General features: G+C 36.6%; 2 protein-coding genes across 2 annotated transcripts in view; one reads left to right on the top strand and one right to left on the bottom strand.

The window, feature by feature from the left end:
* Nucleotides 1-18269, bottom strand: part of LOC131334159 (uncharacterized) — an 87010-nt gene extending 68741 nt beyond the window's left edge. The window contains exon 1 of the mRNA XM_058369049.1: nt 15681-18269. Coding sequence (XP_058225032.1) covers nt 15845-18157 — 2313 coding nt within the window. The 5' untranslated portion in view covers nt 18158-18269 and the 3' untranslated portion in view covers nt 15681-15844. The remainder of the gene's footprint in view (nt 1-15680) is intronic.
* LOC131332546 (homeobox-leucine zipper protein ATHB-40-like) lies at nt 5130-5639 on the top strand. Its single transcript, XM_058366852.1, has 2 exons — nt 5130-5444; nt 5592-5639. Exons 1-2 carry the CDS (start codon nt 5130-5132, stop codon nt 5637-5639), a joined length of 363 nt encoding a protein of 120 aa, XP_058222835.1.
* Nucleotides 18270-19428: the final 1159 nt, after the last annotated feature.

Below are 19428 nucleotides of genomic sequence, written 5' to 3'. Positions count from 1 at the left end.
CTTAGACATTTTCTGATTGCATTGTCCCACAAGCTAGCTTCCCGTTTAGCATCCATGCCCCAATAATCATCGGGCCTTCACGTGCATCCCAGCTGCCACTTGTCTAATGGACCAGTGCCGACACCAACTGACACCATCGGGTCACCTTGAAAAGACATGCCTGTCTCATGCCTTTGTTAGCACCAGTTGGCCAGGGTGCAAGGTGCCACCGCTAGCCAAGCTTAGCAAGCCTTGGAAATCAAGGTGCTAACACAATGTATCATAGCAATAAGCAACGTAAATACTCAACCTCTCCAAGGCTCCATTTGAGTTTCCTATAACAAGATCTTTGCATGGGAATCCAATCCCCCCTTTGTGAACATATCTTTGTTGCAATTTCTAGGGAAAATGACAGCCCAGAACGTGTTTTGATAATTAATACCCGCCAAGGACAAGCTAAGAATATTTGTTAATACTGAAAATGTCCTTGGTGGGTATTAATTATCAAAACACATCCTTGATTGTCATTTTCCCCAATTTCTATGTTCTGCGCTAGCTTTGATCTCGTTCTCAGCTCTGTATAAATCTTGTCCTTCAAAGACTCCGAGATGGGCTCTAAGGTGATTGTTCTTTTGAGTTTCCAAGCCTCTAGAGCATGCCCAATGAATAGAAACTTTGCTATAAAACTGGTTTGGCGTGGGGTTCCATGACGAAGATAGGCAGCTAATTTTGTCACTTTCCTATTTGTTAACACCACTCCCCTTCTGATTTTTTATTAGGTGAATTTACTAAAATACCCTTATACTTTATGATATACCAAATAAAGTGCAATGATGTTTTAGTAAATTCACCGAATAAAGTGCGGGGTGTTTTAGTAAATTCACCTAATAAAGTGCAACAAATGTTTTTGTAAATGCACCTAATAAAATCAAAAAGGGGAGTGACGTTAACAAATAAGGGAGTGGCAAAATCCACTCCCCCGAAGATAATAGCAAATGAGATTGCACTTTGAGAAAGATTCTTTCTTGTCCTATGGTACACACCCCTTATTAGGGGACGTACCGTACGCATCACGATTTAAAATCCTTGAATTTTAAAGTAAATAATTCGGACCATCCATATATTAAATCAATTTATAAAATAAAAAAGGGCTTAGCAGGTAACAGGTTGTTCTCTCCTCATTGACTTTCTCTCCCTCTCCCTCATGTGTAAAATATTACAAATTATATAACATAACCACAATTGTTATGACAACACAAAAAATTGACACTTTCTTATCACAATATGTCGTATCAAAAGAAATCGATCAAAAGATACTAGATACAAGACCAAAATATATCGTAGCACAATCAATAATTATTATACCCAAGCAAGATACATGTCTAAAATATCATAAATTAAATATTGTATAACTTAACATCTTAACAGTCCTGATTGATCATTTTAAAAATACACTCGCTAACGACATTTAGATTGTACAGTCAATTTATAGTATTTGGTATGAAACCTAGTCTTCTGTTGTAGTTGAATGTAATGTAACCATGCGACTGTGACACAATAATGACGATCAAATCCATTGAATTTTTTATGTTTGTTGATTAAGTCACCTACGTAAATTTTTGTCTCAATCAAGTTTAGAAAGGTCCATCATCGGCACGCAAATTGAATAATATAATGATATTTTCCATCCAATTAAGCTACAAGCCATCAACTTCATTCTTGGTACGAATGACCTAATTAATATTATGTAAAAGATAGACGATTTTGATAAAAAAAAAAAAAAAAAACACCTTACGTCGGGCTCAAATGGTGCATTATTATATTTTAATGTTGTATTGAAATTGAACGACGAGATTTGTTGAAGTATGAAACTTTAAGAACTAACTATGTAATTTATCCTAAAAAATAACAACATTCTTTTAAAAAAAATAGGAACAAAGGGTGTAAGACATGCACCCCAGATCTTTTAGATAAATGTCCAATTTTCAACACTTTATCACTATGGTACACAATTGAGAATTTGTAATTCTAAAGACTATTAATTATATAATATTTTCTTGTATATAGCGGCTTTATTTTCAGGCTAAAATTTTGAGAAGACAGAGATTTCAAATGCCTCCATCCTAGTGCTGGGCCTACACTTGTAGATCATATTATAGCCTATGTTATAAGTGTAAATCAATATGTCGACTATAATAATAATTTTTGAAATAAAGTACAATGACAATAAATTTATAAAATTATTTAGATTTTACTTCCACGACCTAGTTCCAAGGACCACCATTAAATTTTGATTGGTATGCATAGGGTGAAGGTTTGACACTTATCCATGTGTCAAATATATAGTGCCAATTGTTAAGTGCACCGCCCTGAATATTAATAAGATTGAGTATTAATATAATTAATTTCACCAATTACAAAAATGGGAGTAATTTTCACACTCTATTTTTTTATATTCACAAGATAATTATTTTTTTAGTGACCTCTCATTTTTTCATGAAGGAATTTTGATTTTTTGAATTAAATTTTGTAGAGAAAGAATTTGATTTAAACAATATTTTGAAAGGAAATTGTAGTTGTATTCAAAAATTTGGGTATAGTACTTATTTTTTGGTAAATTTCTTGGATGAAAATTTTGTGCAAGAAGTTCATTTTTAGTTTAAATTATTGAGGTATTGTATAGGGACAAATAAGAATTTGAAAAAATAGTATGGAGGGAATCGAAAATTAAGATAAAATGGTGGAAATTTTAAAATTTTAAAAAATAATGTGGCGGGAATTGAAAATAATTAGTGGTATTGTATTTTGCCAATTATAACTATCATTTACTAAACATTCCGATTGAATTTTTTTTATACGACACGTTGTGGGTATGAAAATACAAATTTATGGTGTTGTCATAACAAATTTGGTTATATTACTGAATTTGTGGTATGATATTTTGTTGATTATAACTATCGTTAATTGAACATTCTGATTGAATTTTTTTATACGACACGTTGTGGGTATGAAAACGTCAATTTATGGTGTTGTCATAACAAATTTGGTTATATTATTGAATTTGCGGTATGGTATTTTGCTAATAATAACTATCGTTAACTAAGCATTTCAATTGAATTTTTTTTATACGACACGTTGTGAGTATGAAAACGCTAATTTATGATGTTGTCATAACAAATTTGGTAATATTACTGAATTTGTGGTATGATATTTTGTTGATTATAATTATCGTTAATTGAAAATTCTGATTGAATTTTTTTATACGACACGTTGTGGGTATGAAAGCGTCAATTTATGGTATTGTCATAACAAATTTGGTTATATTACTGAATTTGTAGTATTTTAGACATGTTTTATTACGAAATATTTTAATTAATTTCCTTTGGTACAACACATTGTGGTAAGAAAACGTCAATTTATGGTATTGTCATAATAATTATGGTTTGTTATATAATTTGTGGTATTTAAATATATTTTCTTTTGATACGACACCTTGTGTTAAGAAAATGACAATTTTAGGTGTTGTCATAATAATTGTCGTTATTTTATAAAATTTGTGGCATTTTACAAATATTTTTGGCTTGAGTATAACAATTGTTGATTCTGGTACGACATATTTTGGTTTTGTTACGGAATATCATACGAGTCAAAAAAAAATTGGTACGGTTCATTGTGATAAGATAATGCCAATTTATGGTGTTGTTAGAACATTTGTGGATAACATTATTTAATTTTTGATATTGTACGCATATATTTGGTTATGGTACAAGTATTATGGATTTCGGTACGAATAATTATGGTTACATAATAATAATATTTTTTAATTATGGATAATCTGCTAATGACCTGTTCAACAGGTAAATTTTAATGTACAAGTCGTAACTAGAATCATAAATATGCATTAAAAAATCAAAAATCGTCATAATGAAAATCACAAATTGTCATAATTTAGATGTACCGTATACCCTGTGTACCATAGCTTCCTCCTTCTTTCCACTTGCGCATTTTACCCAGTTGTAGTAATTGAATGCAATTACATTTCGGCCCGACAATAGGACGATTAGGAGAGAGACAATCTCGAGGATTGAAGCTCCAAAGACCAAGGCATAGCTGATACCGATATCAACTAATGGTTACCCACGCTTGTTTTGATGATAGTATACCACAATACAAAACAGACCCTCTCTGCATCGATGTTGTCTCTATAGAATTGGAAAGCTGCAGCACTGATTAACAACAAGGTCATAATACGCGCTACTGGGTTGCCATCGAGATGTGGTGTTCCAGTCTTGGTATGGAGATCCTTACGTATGAAACTAAGTTCAATTTCTGCCAACTTAAAAGCATCACGGCTAATTCTTTTGAGAAAGAAATTGCGAGTGAACTGACGTTGCTCGTGGCTGTAACTGACGCCTCCGAAAAAGAGTCCCTTGAAGTTGTTGTAGAAGCAAAGGGCAAGTCGCAGCAATGACTTTTCGTCCAGAAGTTGGTCATTATCAAATACTAATTCCACATCCCGTAGACTTGGAGACTGAGGCTTGAATTTCTTCGTAGGTAACTGCACACTCACCACTGTGGTGGGGAGGTTGGCCTCTCTCATTGCCCGTTGTGCCTCGGAAAGTTTTGCAAAGTCAGGCCGGGCTTGCAGCTTTTACTCGAGTGGCACTGGATTCGAGCTAAATATAGAGAATGTACTAACTCCATACATCTTATTGTTCCTGCCAAAAAAAACCAGTTGTGATCGAAGCCAAATTCTAATTCACTGCAGGAGGAAAATCGGATGAAAATAAGGAAAAACTTATTTAAATTTAATGAACAATGGGACTTATATTTGTGTAGGACCCTAGTGTGGTCTGTGCACAATATGTACATTATCTCTGTGCACAGAGGATTTGTGCGCATTGGGTTTAAAAACTACAAAAACGATTCCTCCAAATGCCAAATAGGTCAAAAAAAAGATATATTTGGTGAACAAAATTAGAAGAGTGGAGCTGGAGCGGTGAACCCAGTTTATATATAGTCGTATGTGTACCCCCAAGGCCCAAAGTCCTATAACTGCCACTCTTTTTCATCTCCTCTGTTTTATTTCGATCCTAACTTCAGAGAATTAGAGCCTTCTTCCTAAGACACAATTCTAGAGAGAGAGTCAGATGTCAAGCTCAAAAACCGCCGAATTGAAGAGGAAGAGGAGGAAGAGCAATGTAGGAGGCAGGGTGAAGAATGGGAGCATTAATCAAGAGCAATTGACTCGGCTGGAATGTAGTTTCGGAGAGAGTTCAAAATTGGACTTTGAGAGGAAGCAAGGGCTGGCTTACGAGCTCAGTCTGGATCCACGGCAAGTAGAAGTTTGGTTCCAGAACCGAAGGGCCCCCTGGTTCTGGGGAAGAGCCTTGGACAAACAATACGTCAAACTAAAGATGGAGCACAACTCCACTGTCGCCGAGAAGTGCCGCCTTGAAACAGAGGTAAATATATAGAGACACTAGTAAAGATAAAAGCCGCAAATTACAAATTCTTAGCATAGTCTTTGGTGCAACCGATTTAGTTTTGCCATTTTGTGATCACATGTAGAGAACTCAGAGTGCTTTTATGATATTGTGGCAATTTTGAAGAAACAAGTGGAAAATAAATCCGACAAGCCCATGAAGAGCAATTTTTGAGTGTTAATTATATTTACTTCCTTAGCTTGTGCCCCTTAGGCTGTATTTTAGGGAGGAATGAGAATTTGATTCTGGAACTCCCAATCTAGGAGGAGTGGGAATTGGAATTTGATGGCAGGTAACTTAGTTTGTGCTCTTCATGTCTCGCGAATGCTGTTGCAAAACTTCCGGTCTGGTTTCTAACTTCGGATGGATGTACATGGTAGAATACAAGCAGAATTATATATATGACCAACAGCCTTCTTGCATTCAAGGATTTTCAAAAGTTCATCTAGACACCAGCTTGAAGATGCATAGTCTTTGGAGAAGATGATAACTGAAACCTTTGACTCTTGAATTGCCTTATCCAATTCTAACTCAATATCTTCTCCGATCTGAAGTTCGTCATCATCCCTGAATGTGCGAAATCCTGCATACATCATTGCTGTGTGGAGGTGATCAGTGAAGGTCTTCCGGGCGTCTTTGCCTCTGAAACTCAAGAACACGTGATAAGAACACCGAGACATCAGTGTTGGGGATTCTTGGAATCTCACACTCACAGCATCCATTGGATAAATGAGGAATACATGGGGTCTGCGATAGCACAAGGGGCAACCGTATAACATATCAGGAAACAAGTAATGAACCAAAATACTGAAGAATAACAATAAATAAAATCTCAAACAAAATCTAAAACTACGACATGAAAATGCTTGTACAGTAGATTCTACTCGGGGCTGGTGGCAAGTTTAAACTGTTCAAAGAGAACTCGCTTCAGAAAGGTCATAACCCTTAAAATCGGTGTAGGTAGAAGTTATTTATCTAGTCTTACTTAAATATTTCCAGTTGTTCCTCGCTCAACTCTTGTTTTTGTTTAGCTAATTACCAATGCCGTGAATGATTCCATGTACAGAACAACCTACGGAACACTTGGAGAAATGTAGGAGCTGGCAGTGGTTGTCCCAAACTCAATGTCATGCCCAACTTTTTAAGTTAAATGCCCTTGTTCTAGTTTGGCACATGGTTTCATCTTGAAATACATAATGATGGCATTGCGACCACTGGCAAAGCCAGCAACCAGCGCACCCTTTAAGCAGCCAGGAATGGAGTTCTGCAATTTTCAAATATTACTGTTGTGGGGTTAACTGTATGGAACTAATAGATAGTCATTCATACCCTTCTAGTTTAGCACAAGAAACAAAACCAAAGTGTTCCTATGCTGGGACATACTTTCAAAGATCACTATATAAACCTCTTTAAGCAATCATGATCCTCGGTCAATGTTGGCAACAAGACTATTATATTAAGCTTATTCATCAATTCGTGTTTCGTTCTGGTTTTCCCTTTGGTGTTTTCATGGAACTCCCATCTGTGAAGGTTATTCTCCACTCATTTTCGATTAGTATTCAGTTCTTTAAAGAACAATACGAGTATCCCTTCTTGAGTTTTATATGTTCTGATCCGGGTTTTCAAGAGTTGAAAAAAACAGTTGCTAACGTCTTGATCTTAGAGGCTTGGGTTTCTTTCTTCTCCCTGAAGCCTCACAGAAAACCAACAAAACAAAAACATAATTCAACCCTGAGGATTGGAGATAACTCCAGCGAAATGGAAGAGTGCCTTCCAAATTCCAAAGGCATGGTTTATCCCCAGCCCCAGGCTCATGTTTTATTTATGTGTAATAGGCTTTGATACTTCAACCGTTAGTGCTATACTATTGTGCTTATGCCACTTGCTGCCTTGCATTTACAAATATTCAAAAGCAATGTTCTAAAAATCGCTATGCTCTAGTCAAGCGAAAAAAGGGGCGCCTGGCGCCTAGGCGAGAATTATGCACTGACTAATCGGCTGCCTAATCTAGATGTTAAACCACCACCTAGCGCCTAGCGGGGAAGGCCTAGGTAGCCGGCTGACTTTTTGAACACTTACCAAAAGTTGTCTAAACTGAAGTACTGTAATACTTTAAAGATCCAATTATGTTGGATATATGATCAAAAAAATATATATTATGTTGGATATGACCAAATAGTTCTGCATATTCTAATGCACTACGAATTTTAGTTCTGGGGTTATTGTAATGATGATGAGCACATTTTGGACTCCAATCATTTCGAAATAGGGTAGCTTTTATGTTGAAATTTTAGTTCGTGAATATATAGATCCCCATATTAGGGTTCGCTTTAGGTCCATCCAGAAAACTAAGGGCCAGTCCTGATTTCTAATCAAATCGAAATCCCATCTCATAATTCCATCAAATTTAGACATTCCTAATCCAGAAAGTCTACTGGCACAGCAAATCTGTGCATAGATTGTGCACAGATTTCTATGTGGGGCCCACTAAGGATTCCACACAAATGATCCGAGCCGTTCATTATGTTTAAAACATTTTTTCAAGGGCCCTCGAGAAAAATCAACTCAATCCGATACCTATAAGTACTTGATCAATCGTCTAACTTTTCATTCTCTAAAAACTTGAATGAAAAGTTAGATGATTAAATCAAGCACTTATAGGTATTGGATGAGCTGATTTTTTACAAAGGCCATTGAAAAAATAATTTTAAATATAATGAACGGTTCGAATCACTTGTGCAGGACCCGTAGTGGACCCTATATAAAAATCTGTGTACAAATTTGTTGTGCCAATAGAATGGATTAGATACGCGTTTTACTCGCAGAGAGAGAGAGAGAGAGAGAGAGAAAGAGAGACAACAAGTACTCCACCACACTTCATATAATTGGCAAGGAGGAGTTCGAATGAGGGAAAAGGCTTACCTTACTTTACAAAAAGAAATGATGCCAGTAGGGCCTTTGATCACATGGATTGAGTTATGATACTTTCAAGAATTTCCCCACCCTCCTTTTTCTTCTCATTTACAGGTTTTCTTGACCCACATGTAGCAATGAAAATCTTGCCCCTGTTTGTAGAATTTGACGTGAATCACACACTCATATATATATCAACTGTGGCATGACCGGGGTTCAGTTGATGTCCAGTTTTATTATGGTCTAGTCCGGTGCAGTATTGGGTTGTTGTGGGCCTCTCCTGTGCCCACAACAATGATCGGAATCGTTCATTTTGTAGAGCTCGTTCAATATGTCATCCACACCAAAAATTAGTTTGATCGAACATCAATAGGTATATGAACGAAACAAATTAGTACAAGAAAAAAGCGATGACAAAAATTAAGTTGAAATTAATAATTGCCCATTTTTTCCCTATACAATTATGTTTCGTTAATGTACTATTGATGTTCGATCAAGCTAATTTTTGGCGTGGATAACATATTCGATGAGCTTTATAATATGAACGATTCTGATCATTGTTGTGAGCCGGGGAGAGGCCCATAGCGGTCCAAAATTGAACTGGACTGGACCATAATAAAACTGAACATGAACTGAATCCAATCCGTAGTACATCTTTATCTCAATATATCCTTGCTATAGGGTCTCGTACAATGTGTCAATGTATTTCTCATTATGTGTGTGTTCATAATTTTTCATAATTGGAGTTTCTTGTCTCTCTCATTTCAGCCCTCAAGTGATGAGCTTATATCTATTTTATTCCATGACAAAAAGAAGAGTAGGTTTATTGTGGTTCTAACATGTTTGGATGTTGAGCTTTTGATGCAGCTTTCTGCATACCGCTCTTTTGTTAGGGATAGATTTTCTTTTGAGTGGGTTCTGTCATGAAACCATCAAGGGGGAGATTGTAAGGTCAAAAAAGTTGAGCTCCTTTGTAATAGCAATTTCATTGACAAAACATGCATTTTCTGTATCCCTGTAACGACCCTGATTTTTTATAAATAAAAATTTCGTTAAATATTTAAATTTTATTTTTAATTACTTGGATTTCCTTTAAAATTCCTTTTTAACTTTAATAATCCGTCATAATTAGATTTGAGACTTATAAAATTTTATCTTCTCGCACCGAACAATTTAGTCATTTTCTAAAGACAAGTATGCTTATAAAAGCACTTGTATATTTTCCTAACGAGTTAAATAAAATCTTTAAATTACATTTCTTGGCTAGAAATCCTACTTGGCTAGTAGAGTTAGTTGGAGAAACCCAACCACCAATTCATCTAGTTACTTTCTCCTAACCCTAGATAAACCTTTACTCATTGGACAATAAAAGTTAGGAAAATTTTTTATCCATTGAACAATAGGTATCATTCTAGATTTATTGAAGTACATACATAAGATTATATATAGACTTATGTACTTCATAGATTTATATAAGCTTGCTTAAAGGACACCTCATTTAAACCATTGGTCATACATGCTAGGATAAACTTTATCCCTTGGATAATAAGTTAGTCTACTAACAAGTACTAGGATTTTATTAAATAATCACTTCCTAGATTTCCCATGTGATTATATCTTTAAAAATATATATATATGTACCTTATAAATCTATTACCCTAGATTTTCTAAAGATATGGTTATATATAGATATATGTACCTTATAAGATATTTTTCTAGATTTTCTACGTACACAAATAACCTTATATATAAGTACATGTACCTTATAAAGCTATTTTTCCTGGATTTGCTAAGTACACCTATATATTTATATATAGGTATATGTACCACATAGTCATTATTATAAGGAATCTTAGACCATACTCCTAACCTTTACCCATTGGATAATAAATATTAGGGGAATTTTTACCCCATGGATAATAAAAAAACTTAGACTTTTCATTGACCTCCAAAGATATTGTACTAAGATTTTTAGGTACACATATATAGTTATATATGGATATGAGTACTTCTTAGCTTATTTTATTTCTAAGAATCTTGACCATATCTTCCCTAGATTGACACTTGAAAGCCTTACTCTTTCCTAGACTAGATCACATAGTACTTAAAGTGTACTTATACATAGATATATATACATATACACACACACACACACACACTTACCAACCCAATCTTTGAACTATCCTTTCATTCTCCATCAAATCTTTCAAAAATCTAACCCAAGTACAAAATCTAGTCTTTAAAGGTCATACCTTTCATAATTGCCCCTTTATCCAGTGGACAATAATTGTTAGGGAAAATTTTATTCCTTGGGTAATAGCCAAGAATTTTGCTATAAATAGCACCCCATTCTCACCATTCAACTCATACCTTCCATTTTTCAACTTCTCTCTCTAGAAAGTCTTGTATTCTTGCATTGTTCTTACTTTGTTCTTAGTGTTCTTGAGATTCTTCTTGAGTTCTTCAAGAAACTCATCTTAGGCCGTCACTAAACCACCACTCGACCACCCTCTCGATCCAAAAAATTTAAGTAGTTTGGTCAAGAACTAGTTTCGAAAAAAATCTTTCTCTTTCGAAACTACCAGAAGCTCACCGTAGGAAGTTACTCCGTCCGACGTACTTACTTTTTTCGTAGCCGTACTTACCGCCAAGAAGAACGGTAGAATACATCTACTTACCTACTCTACGTATATTATATGTTGTTTGTATATCAAAATGCATGGAAGTATTCGTATTTTGATCTTAAGGATGGTTATAAGCATGTATATATGATTACTTGGATTACCTATTTGATGTGTGATAAAGTATAAGTGGTATCCACTCCAAAAGCGTCCATACATGTGGCGTTACGCTTTAAATTGTGATATGAGCGTGATAGAACAATATAGAGTTGGATGATCTTGCTAGTTTAGTTTTCAAGATTACAATGAATGATTTATGATTATGTATGAGAAAAGTCCTGCTGCTAAGTCTTTGCATGAAAACGAGACATGAATATTGAGAAAGTAGAAACATGACACCTAGGGTGTGTTAATGGCTAATGGCTAGGTATGTTTTGAAACCACAATGTGACCGGACGTGGTAGCCCATTGTGTATAAGAAAACCCGCAATGTGGCCGGATTTGGTAGCCCATTGTGCGGATTTGCGAAAACCGCGACGTGGCCAGACTTGGTAGCCCGTTGTGTGAATGAAAACTCGCAATGTGGCCAGACTTGGTAGCCCATTGAGTGGATTGTGAAAATCATGTGGCCGGACTTGGTAGCCCATTATAAAGATTGCTAAAGGGGCCGGACGTGGTAGCCTTATTGGTAATATGGCTTGGTTATCCGCGGAGAGGAGCCAATACAGATTTTGTGTGCCAATGGGAACTCAGTGCGGCGGAACCATTGTGAGGATACTCGAAAAACCGGAACGGCGGAACCGAGGTTGGGTGTGTAAAAACGATTTTGAAAATATTAATTTGGAAAATGAAAAGTGAAAAATGGAGACACAGTTTACGAGATATTGCATAGGAGAAACTCAGAAATCAAGAACACCAACGTTAGTTGAATAGTGAATGTGGATGTGTCATTGTTAATTATTTTGTTAAATACGCATATACTATATGGATCTCACTGATTCTATGCCCTATTATGTGTAAGTTATGGATTAGCGGGTATGTAATTATTCTGCTGAGCTATTGTAGCTCATGATATTACCTTTAGTGACCCTGACATATTATACTGGTGACGACGCTGGTATATTGTGTCAGACTTTGTAGATGAACAAGGAGAACTCTACACCTTGGAGACTTTCGGAGCCGAGGAGCTGGCTAGGATGGAGGAGCAAATAGAGTAGCAGATAGGAACCCTAGTTTCCCCTCATTTTGTTGAATAAAAGTACTCTTGTGAGAATTATGATGTAATATTGAGCCAGACTCTATTTAGAAATTCAATAAAATTATTTATTTAACGTTCCCAAAATTAGGAGCGTTACAATCCCGTTTATCAAGTTGTATTTTATTTTACTTATCATTTGAGAGAGTCTATTTAGGGATTTTGTGAAAATGAATCATTTTGAACATGTATTAAGTGCTTGAGTGCAATAATATAGTTGTATTGTGGTCAGGGTGTCACGCCCCAAAACGAAAAGTGATTGGCCATGATCCACAAGACTCAAAACGAAAAGTCATTAATCTTTTTTTTTATTCAAAACAATACCAGTTAAAAAGGTTCGGTCAAAAGCATGAGGCACAAATATTCCATGAACCAAATAATACCAATGGACCAACCATAATAAAAAGGAATCCAAATATCTGACAAAATGTTTCAAATGCGGAAGCGATGAATAAAATTAAATTAGGATGAGACACTCTATGGAGGTCAATCAAAATAAATACCCGAGATGCCGCCAGAGTCCCTGCCTAACCCCCAACTTGTTTGAAAAAGAAGTTGGATAAAAATCCATCAGTTGACAAGCTCAGCAAATGACAATATATGTATATTAGAATAAAGTTCTAAAACAGGGATCAAAATAATTTATCATATCAACATAGATTTGGTATATAGGTGAATAATAAAATAATCAATAAATCCAATAAATGATTCATCCGATAAGTCTTAATGGTTATCACAATACAATCTCTAACAACAATGGGGAATCACAACCAAAATCAATAGTACCAAGTGCTAGTGAATAAATATCTTAAGAATTAGATCGAATATCGAATCTTAGAGTCACCACGAGTAGGCAGCCCGAGGAACTCTTCTCTAAGAACAATCTGGTCAATAACAACCATTGAGCATTAGGGTCATTGACCTAATCCGGTCTCTTCCCTGATGGCCAAAGTCACCCGCACACAGAGAATTAATTTCCCTAGACTTCCAAAATATGTTTCCATTGATATCCACAGAATTCTCACCAAAAGATTATTCGAACAATAAATGATTTCACCGATACTGCATGTCAATTTAATATAATCAAATATAAACAATAAGTGTTTCTAATTTCAATCATAAATTTTCCGAAACAACAATTATATTTAAGGAACACGGGGAAGTTCGAAAGTATGGAACATGCTTAACCACTCACCTAGGCCAAAAAGTAATGCAACTCGAATTACGCAAAACGAGCTAACTTGAACATAATAATCACATACGGTCACTAACTACAAATAAATTTAACTTTCCTATAACAATTTAAGACTACCTAGAGAGAACTGAACCCAAAACTAAAATAGCCCTAAGCCACCAAAACTACAAAAACCAACTCCATACACCAAATCAAAGTGCACACACTACACCTCTTTGGGTTTCCCACGCCCACCACCTGTCCTTATTTCGAAATACCCAAAGCACAGCACAGGCCACATTTATATACTACAGGAAACTAAATTATGTGAACACTATAAACAGAAGAATATGAGTTCCCGCATGACAACACCAGATCACCACTTAATACACCATGCACGACACACCTCCCACTTGTCCATCTCTGCCCCCTAACTCTCACCAATACACCCAATAAAATATACTTAACTAAATAAATAAAAAATGTTAGACATCAAGAAGAATCAAGCCAGCAAGTGGCTTGAGCCACTATCGAGCCAGTGTCCAGCCCTACGAATCTGTTTGGAAGTTGCTGGATGATAGGCTCGAGCCAGTTCTGTGCGATTCAACAGCTATATAAAGAGGAGCCATACTTTTATTTGGAGCAAAGAAACTTTTAAGAGGGACTTTTGCTTTGCATCTTGGAGTACATGTGATGACATGATCTATGGATCATTGAGCGCAAAATCCATCTCTAAGAGGTTTTAATATTCTTTTATCATATTTGAGAAAAGCTCTAAGGAGGGTTCCAAGGCAATACAAAGTCTTTTGGCGGATTCCTGGAGGCAAACAGAAGGTTTGTGGATTCAAGACAGCGGAGTCAAACACATGATGTGGTGAACGAGGATTCCACAAGTAGAACTTAGCTAGGGCAATTGGTGAGGATTCTTAATCGTGAGTAAGTTTGTTTGTAATTACACATTGAGTATAGTGCTTTGATTCATTCTCATGGAATTTTTACCCTTTCAGGAATTTTCCACATATATCTTTGTGTCATCTATTGGTTGCTTTCATTTGCATCATTTGATCGGTATATTGATTAGTGGATTTCCGATTGGGAGTTTATACATAGCAAATTTTTATATACCTAGGCGAACTAGGGTTTTTGATCACCTGCAAATCTTGAGCGAGTCCATAAATTATGAGATTTGTCTTAAATCTTGAAGTAATTACCTAACTACCCGTTTCCATTACCAAAAAGATTAGTTAGAGTGCCATGTGTCGCTCCCACATTCCTTCTCACTAAAACATCATTTACTTTAATATAAGAGGTAAGTTATGGATATTTGCATCTAATATTAGATTTAACCAAATTCTTCAATGTCAATACCGCCCCCAAGACATGGAGACACTATTGTAGCATGTTGTGCCTATACAACATGATTCATCCTGAGTTCAAAAATTTGATCCTAACCGTTCACGTTGTAGAGCTCAATAGAATATTCGTGCAAAAAAAAAAATCAAGTCGATCAGATATCGCTAATTGCATGAGAGAATAAAAAAATTTTGAGGTCCAATCCCATCATTACTTTATTTAAGAACAATGTACATATGCCCGTGAGATACCAAGGTCCAATCAACTTGATTCTTTGCAAGCATGTTTTTCTTGTTGATTCCTCCAAGGTAAATAGTTTAGATCCAATTTTTGGAAGGCTAAATCTACCAACATAACTTTCGATCATAACTCCGGATACAATTGCGTCTGGAATTGTCGTCAAGAGTTGTGTATGTACTACGTAGCATTCCTCTTTTCTGAATGGGAATGAACACGCCTGCTCCCAACCCCTTGCCATGCCAAGCCTAAAATCATCCTTGTTTCCCAAGCCTATAATTTCTCTTTTCCATTTGTCCGCTGTGTTTTGTCTACCCGAAAGGAGATTCAATTACATAAAAAAAGGGTGAAAACAAAATTCAATACCTTGATCACGGTACAAAACATGGATGGCTATCTCTAGCATGAGATGTTGACCAAAATTTTTTCTTTATTTATTTTGTTTGAAATTATAAATACTAAATTTTTTATTAATCTTTGAAGAAGATTACACACATTAAACAGATCTCGAGCACATCGGCGAAACGCCACCCGAGAACCAACACCAAAGGATGGCAAGAGACCATCCGTACCAACACACCTGAAACCATGGAAACACACCTAAAGCACCACAAAAGCCATAGATACAGTCTAAAAACCAGCGAAAAACCAAAACCTAACACCCACACCCGACGAAAAGAACATGACCCAACACCTACAACTACACCCGAAAGCATGAGAGCTTTCAGTTTAGACAACAATAAAAAGCATAAGAGAGATGCATCATCCCCTGTGTCTCAAGATGATGTATCCATCCCTAATTGTTTTCCAGTTTACCTTTGCAATCTTATTTTTTGACACGCACTCTGTATCCAGTCCGCACACGCTCTTGTTGGAATTGCTTACCTAGACCCAAGTGGTTCATCAATAACCAAACAAAAGTAAGAAGCTCACCTCCCTGGCCCGGCTGATGTGCGTGGTCAGTCCCTTTAGAATGGAATGCAGCATAAGTAAGCAATTCCATCCATACCCCGCTCATTAGACTCCACCGCTTATCTGCATTGAATCCCGCCAACTGCTTCGCAAGTATACATGCATCAAACAACACAGATTCGCTTGCATCTCCTTTCAGAATAGCTGGTTTAAAATCGGTATTCACAGAAAGAATCGCTTGACAGGCTTGGTCATGGTCTGTTATTGATCTTTTGCGAAATAATCTCTTAGCCTCTAGGGACGTGTCCTGAAAGATTTTTACCGAGTTACCAGCAGCTGGAGCTATCATGGTGGGCTTTGCCAGAAAAAGATATAGCAGGTACTCTGAAATATCCTTACAGAACTGGCGGTCGCCAATCGAAGCATCGTTATCGCAATCTTTGGCGTTATAGCATACAAGATCCGTAGCAATGTGCCATAGCAAGAAGCTATGTCCATACTCAACCTCTCCAAGGCTCCATTTGAGTTTACTATAACAAGATCTTTGCATGAGAATCCAATCTCCCCTTTGTGAACATATCTTTGTTGCAATTTCTACGTTCTGCGCTAGCTCTGATCTCGTTTTCAGCTCTGTATAAATCTTGTCCTTCAAAGGCTTCGAAACGGTAACTGAGGTGACTGTTCTTTTGAGTTTCCAAGCCTCCAGAGCAGGCCCAATGAATAGAAACTCTGCTATAAAACTCATTTGACGTGGGGTTCTGTGATGAAGATAATAACAAATGAAATTGCACTTTGAGAAATATTCTGACCACTTGCGCGTGTTGACCATTGCATTAGCAATAGGTCTTACCAAGTTGTAGTAATTGAATGCAATTACATTCCTGCCTGACAATAGGACCATTAGGAGAGAGACAATCTCGATGATTAAAGCTCCAAAGATCAAGGCATAGCTGATGCCGCTATCAACTAATGAACCTATCTCCCCTATCCGATATAATCCGAAAGCTGCAACACTGATTAACAAGAAGGTAATAATACGCGCTAATGGGTTGCCATCGACATGTGGTGTTCCAGTCTTGGTATGGAGATCCTTATGTATGAAACTAAGTTCAATTTCTGCCAACTTAAAAGCATCACGGCTACTTCTTCTGAGAAAGAAATTGCGAGTGAAGTGACGTTGCTCGTGGCTGTAAGTGACTCGTCCGAAAAAGAGTCCCTTGAAGTTGTTGTAGAAGCAAAGGGCGAACTGCAGCAATGATTTTTGGTCCAGTTCGTCATTATCAATATCGAATACTAATTCCACATCCCGTACAATCGGAGAATGAGGCTTGAATTTCTTCGGAGGTAACTGCACACGCTCCACTTGGGTGGGGAGGTTGGCCTCTCTCATTGCCCGTTGTGCCTCAGAAAGTATTTCAAAGTCAGGCCCGGCTTGCAGCTTTACTCGAGTGGCGCTGGATTCTTTCAAGCCTCCAGAGCGAGCTAAATATAAAGAATGTACTCGCTCCATACATCTTATGGTTCCCGCCAAAAAAATCAGATGTGAAGTCCAATTGAATCCGAAGTAGGGCGCAAATCGGATGAAAATAAGGATAGTTGACACGATTTGCGAAATCAGCCGAATCAATTGCTGAAGCCACATATTATTTTCTTCAGCGGAAAGAGACGTAACATTATCAGGGCCACCGAGGTGGAGCAGGAGAAATGGTGCCCACAATCTTAAATACCAAGTGGTAACCGCATATTGGTAACTTTCATATCCACGACGACATTCGTATTCAAGAAGACTTTTGTATCCATATCCATAAGGACTTTCGTATCCATGAGGACTTTCGTATCCATGAGGGCTACATTTAAATAAGGAATTCCACAAATTCTCATCTGGGATTTTAAAAGGACATTCGTTGAGACTGGCTCTGTTAGAATCACAAATTTTGCTGAGTCTTACAGAGATGAGTCCGATTGTATATGGAGCGACCCAGTCGGCGAGAAAGTAAGCTGAAGAGATGAGTGTCAGCAGCCAAGTCTTATTTGTGCGTCTTCTTTCGGATGCACATGCGAATAAGAAGCAATGAAGAAACATACTCAAGAGCACAAACGCCCGGATATCCCATACATTCCACTTAAACAGATATTCTGAGAGATATGGGGAATCATCATATGAGGAATCATCTGAGGGGCTTGGGGAAAGAACTGAAGGACTTGGGGAAAGATCTGACATCTTCATTTCTGTATCGCCTACACACCCAGCTACCCCCTCTCTCTTTTCTCTTCTACCCACGGTGTGGAGTTCAGCAAGGTACTCCTATTATTGATGAGTACCGATGCTCTTGTTATTGAGTACCCTTTTCCGTGCAGATGTAGCCAGTCAAGAAACTTATTCCGCCGTCAATAAATTATTTACGGTTTTGCGCAATCTCAACCGTTCCAAATACTTTTGGACAACCAATATTGAGCGCCGTAAAATTTAATAAGTTTTTCTCCAAATAAACATTGTTTCTTGCCCATTGTATATTGACGGAAAATGGTGTGCGCACTATCTCTCTCCCTAGCTCCCTTCTTTTTTTGACTTGGCAAAAAGTAGGGACACCAAAGCATGTCTTCTTTTAATTGCAAGATTATTGTCATGTTTATTAAAAATGTTGTCTTTCAAAATGTGAAAGAGTATACAAATGAAATATTGATTTTATAAATTCACATTAAAGGAGGACAAAAAAAAAGCGTGATTATAAAAAAGACAAGTGTGAAATTAAATTACCTTTTCTTTTTTATTTGAGACAATGCATTGTTGCTCTACGAAATGAGGGGCCTATTGTGAGTGGGAAACAGCCGCCTTGTTGTGACTCTAAATTAAATGTAAATTCCGAACGAAATGCAAGAGGAGGGAAATGAAATTGGCCCATTAGTTGATAAAAATGCTAGGTACACTACATTTCCTTCAAAAAATTAGTTGATTAAAATATTGTTTTATAGCATTTTATTAAAAAATTAGCTTCAACGGATATCGGTAAGTATTATTCCTAGATTTGTAGGAGCGAAACTTTCACAAATATATGGGCATCTTTCTGGGCATTTTTTTAAATTTTTGTGGGACCCAGAATAGACCCTACATAAAATGTAGTGTAACTATGCAGTGTATGGAGCACACTCATAGTTGATATAACCACCGCCACATATGGTGGTACGAAAATATAGTCTGACCACCATATATAGCATTACTTGAATTGAACATAAGTAACAAATAAGTTATGCGAAATGAAAAAAAAAAAAAAAAAGACAACGTACAAATTATGAAAGACAATGACCAAACAAACGGGAGTCGTCCACCCACCTTTTCCATACAAACACATGGAATCTTGGATCCATGAGTGGCCTGCGAACAGGTTTTTCATATCGTCCTTATAAAAAAGGAGATTAGCTTAGATACCAAACTTTTCGTCTTTGATGAACACCAAAATATATAGTATTAAAAAATCTCTCATACTTGCATTTTTAGCC

Source organism: Rhododendron vialii, chromosome 7a (genome assembly GCF_030253575.1).
Source record: "Rhododendron vialii isolate Sample 1 chromosome 7a, ASM3025357v1".
NCBI classification, from domain to species: domain Eukaryota; kingdom Viridiplantae; phylum Streptophyta; class Magnoliopsida; order Ericales; family Ericaceae; genus Rhododendron; species Rhododendron vialii.
This window is presented reverse-complemented; position numbering and strand designations above follow the sequence as displayed.

Bases quoted from the DNA above. Each gene is read 5' to 3' on its own strand.
- LOC131332546 (XM_058366852.1), top strand. From the start codon at position 5,130: ATGTCAAGCTCAAAAACCGCCGAATTGAAGAGGAAGAGGAGGAAGAGC. The intron at 5,445-5,591 runs GTAAATATATAG...GCAATTTTGAAG, and splicing joins AGTGCCGCCTTGAAACAGAG to AAACAAGTGGAAAATAAATC.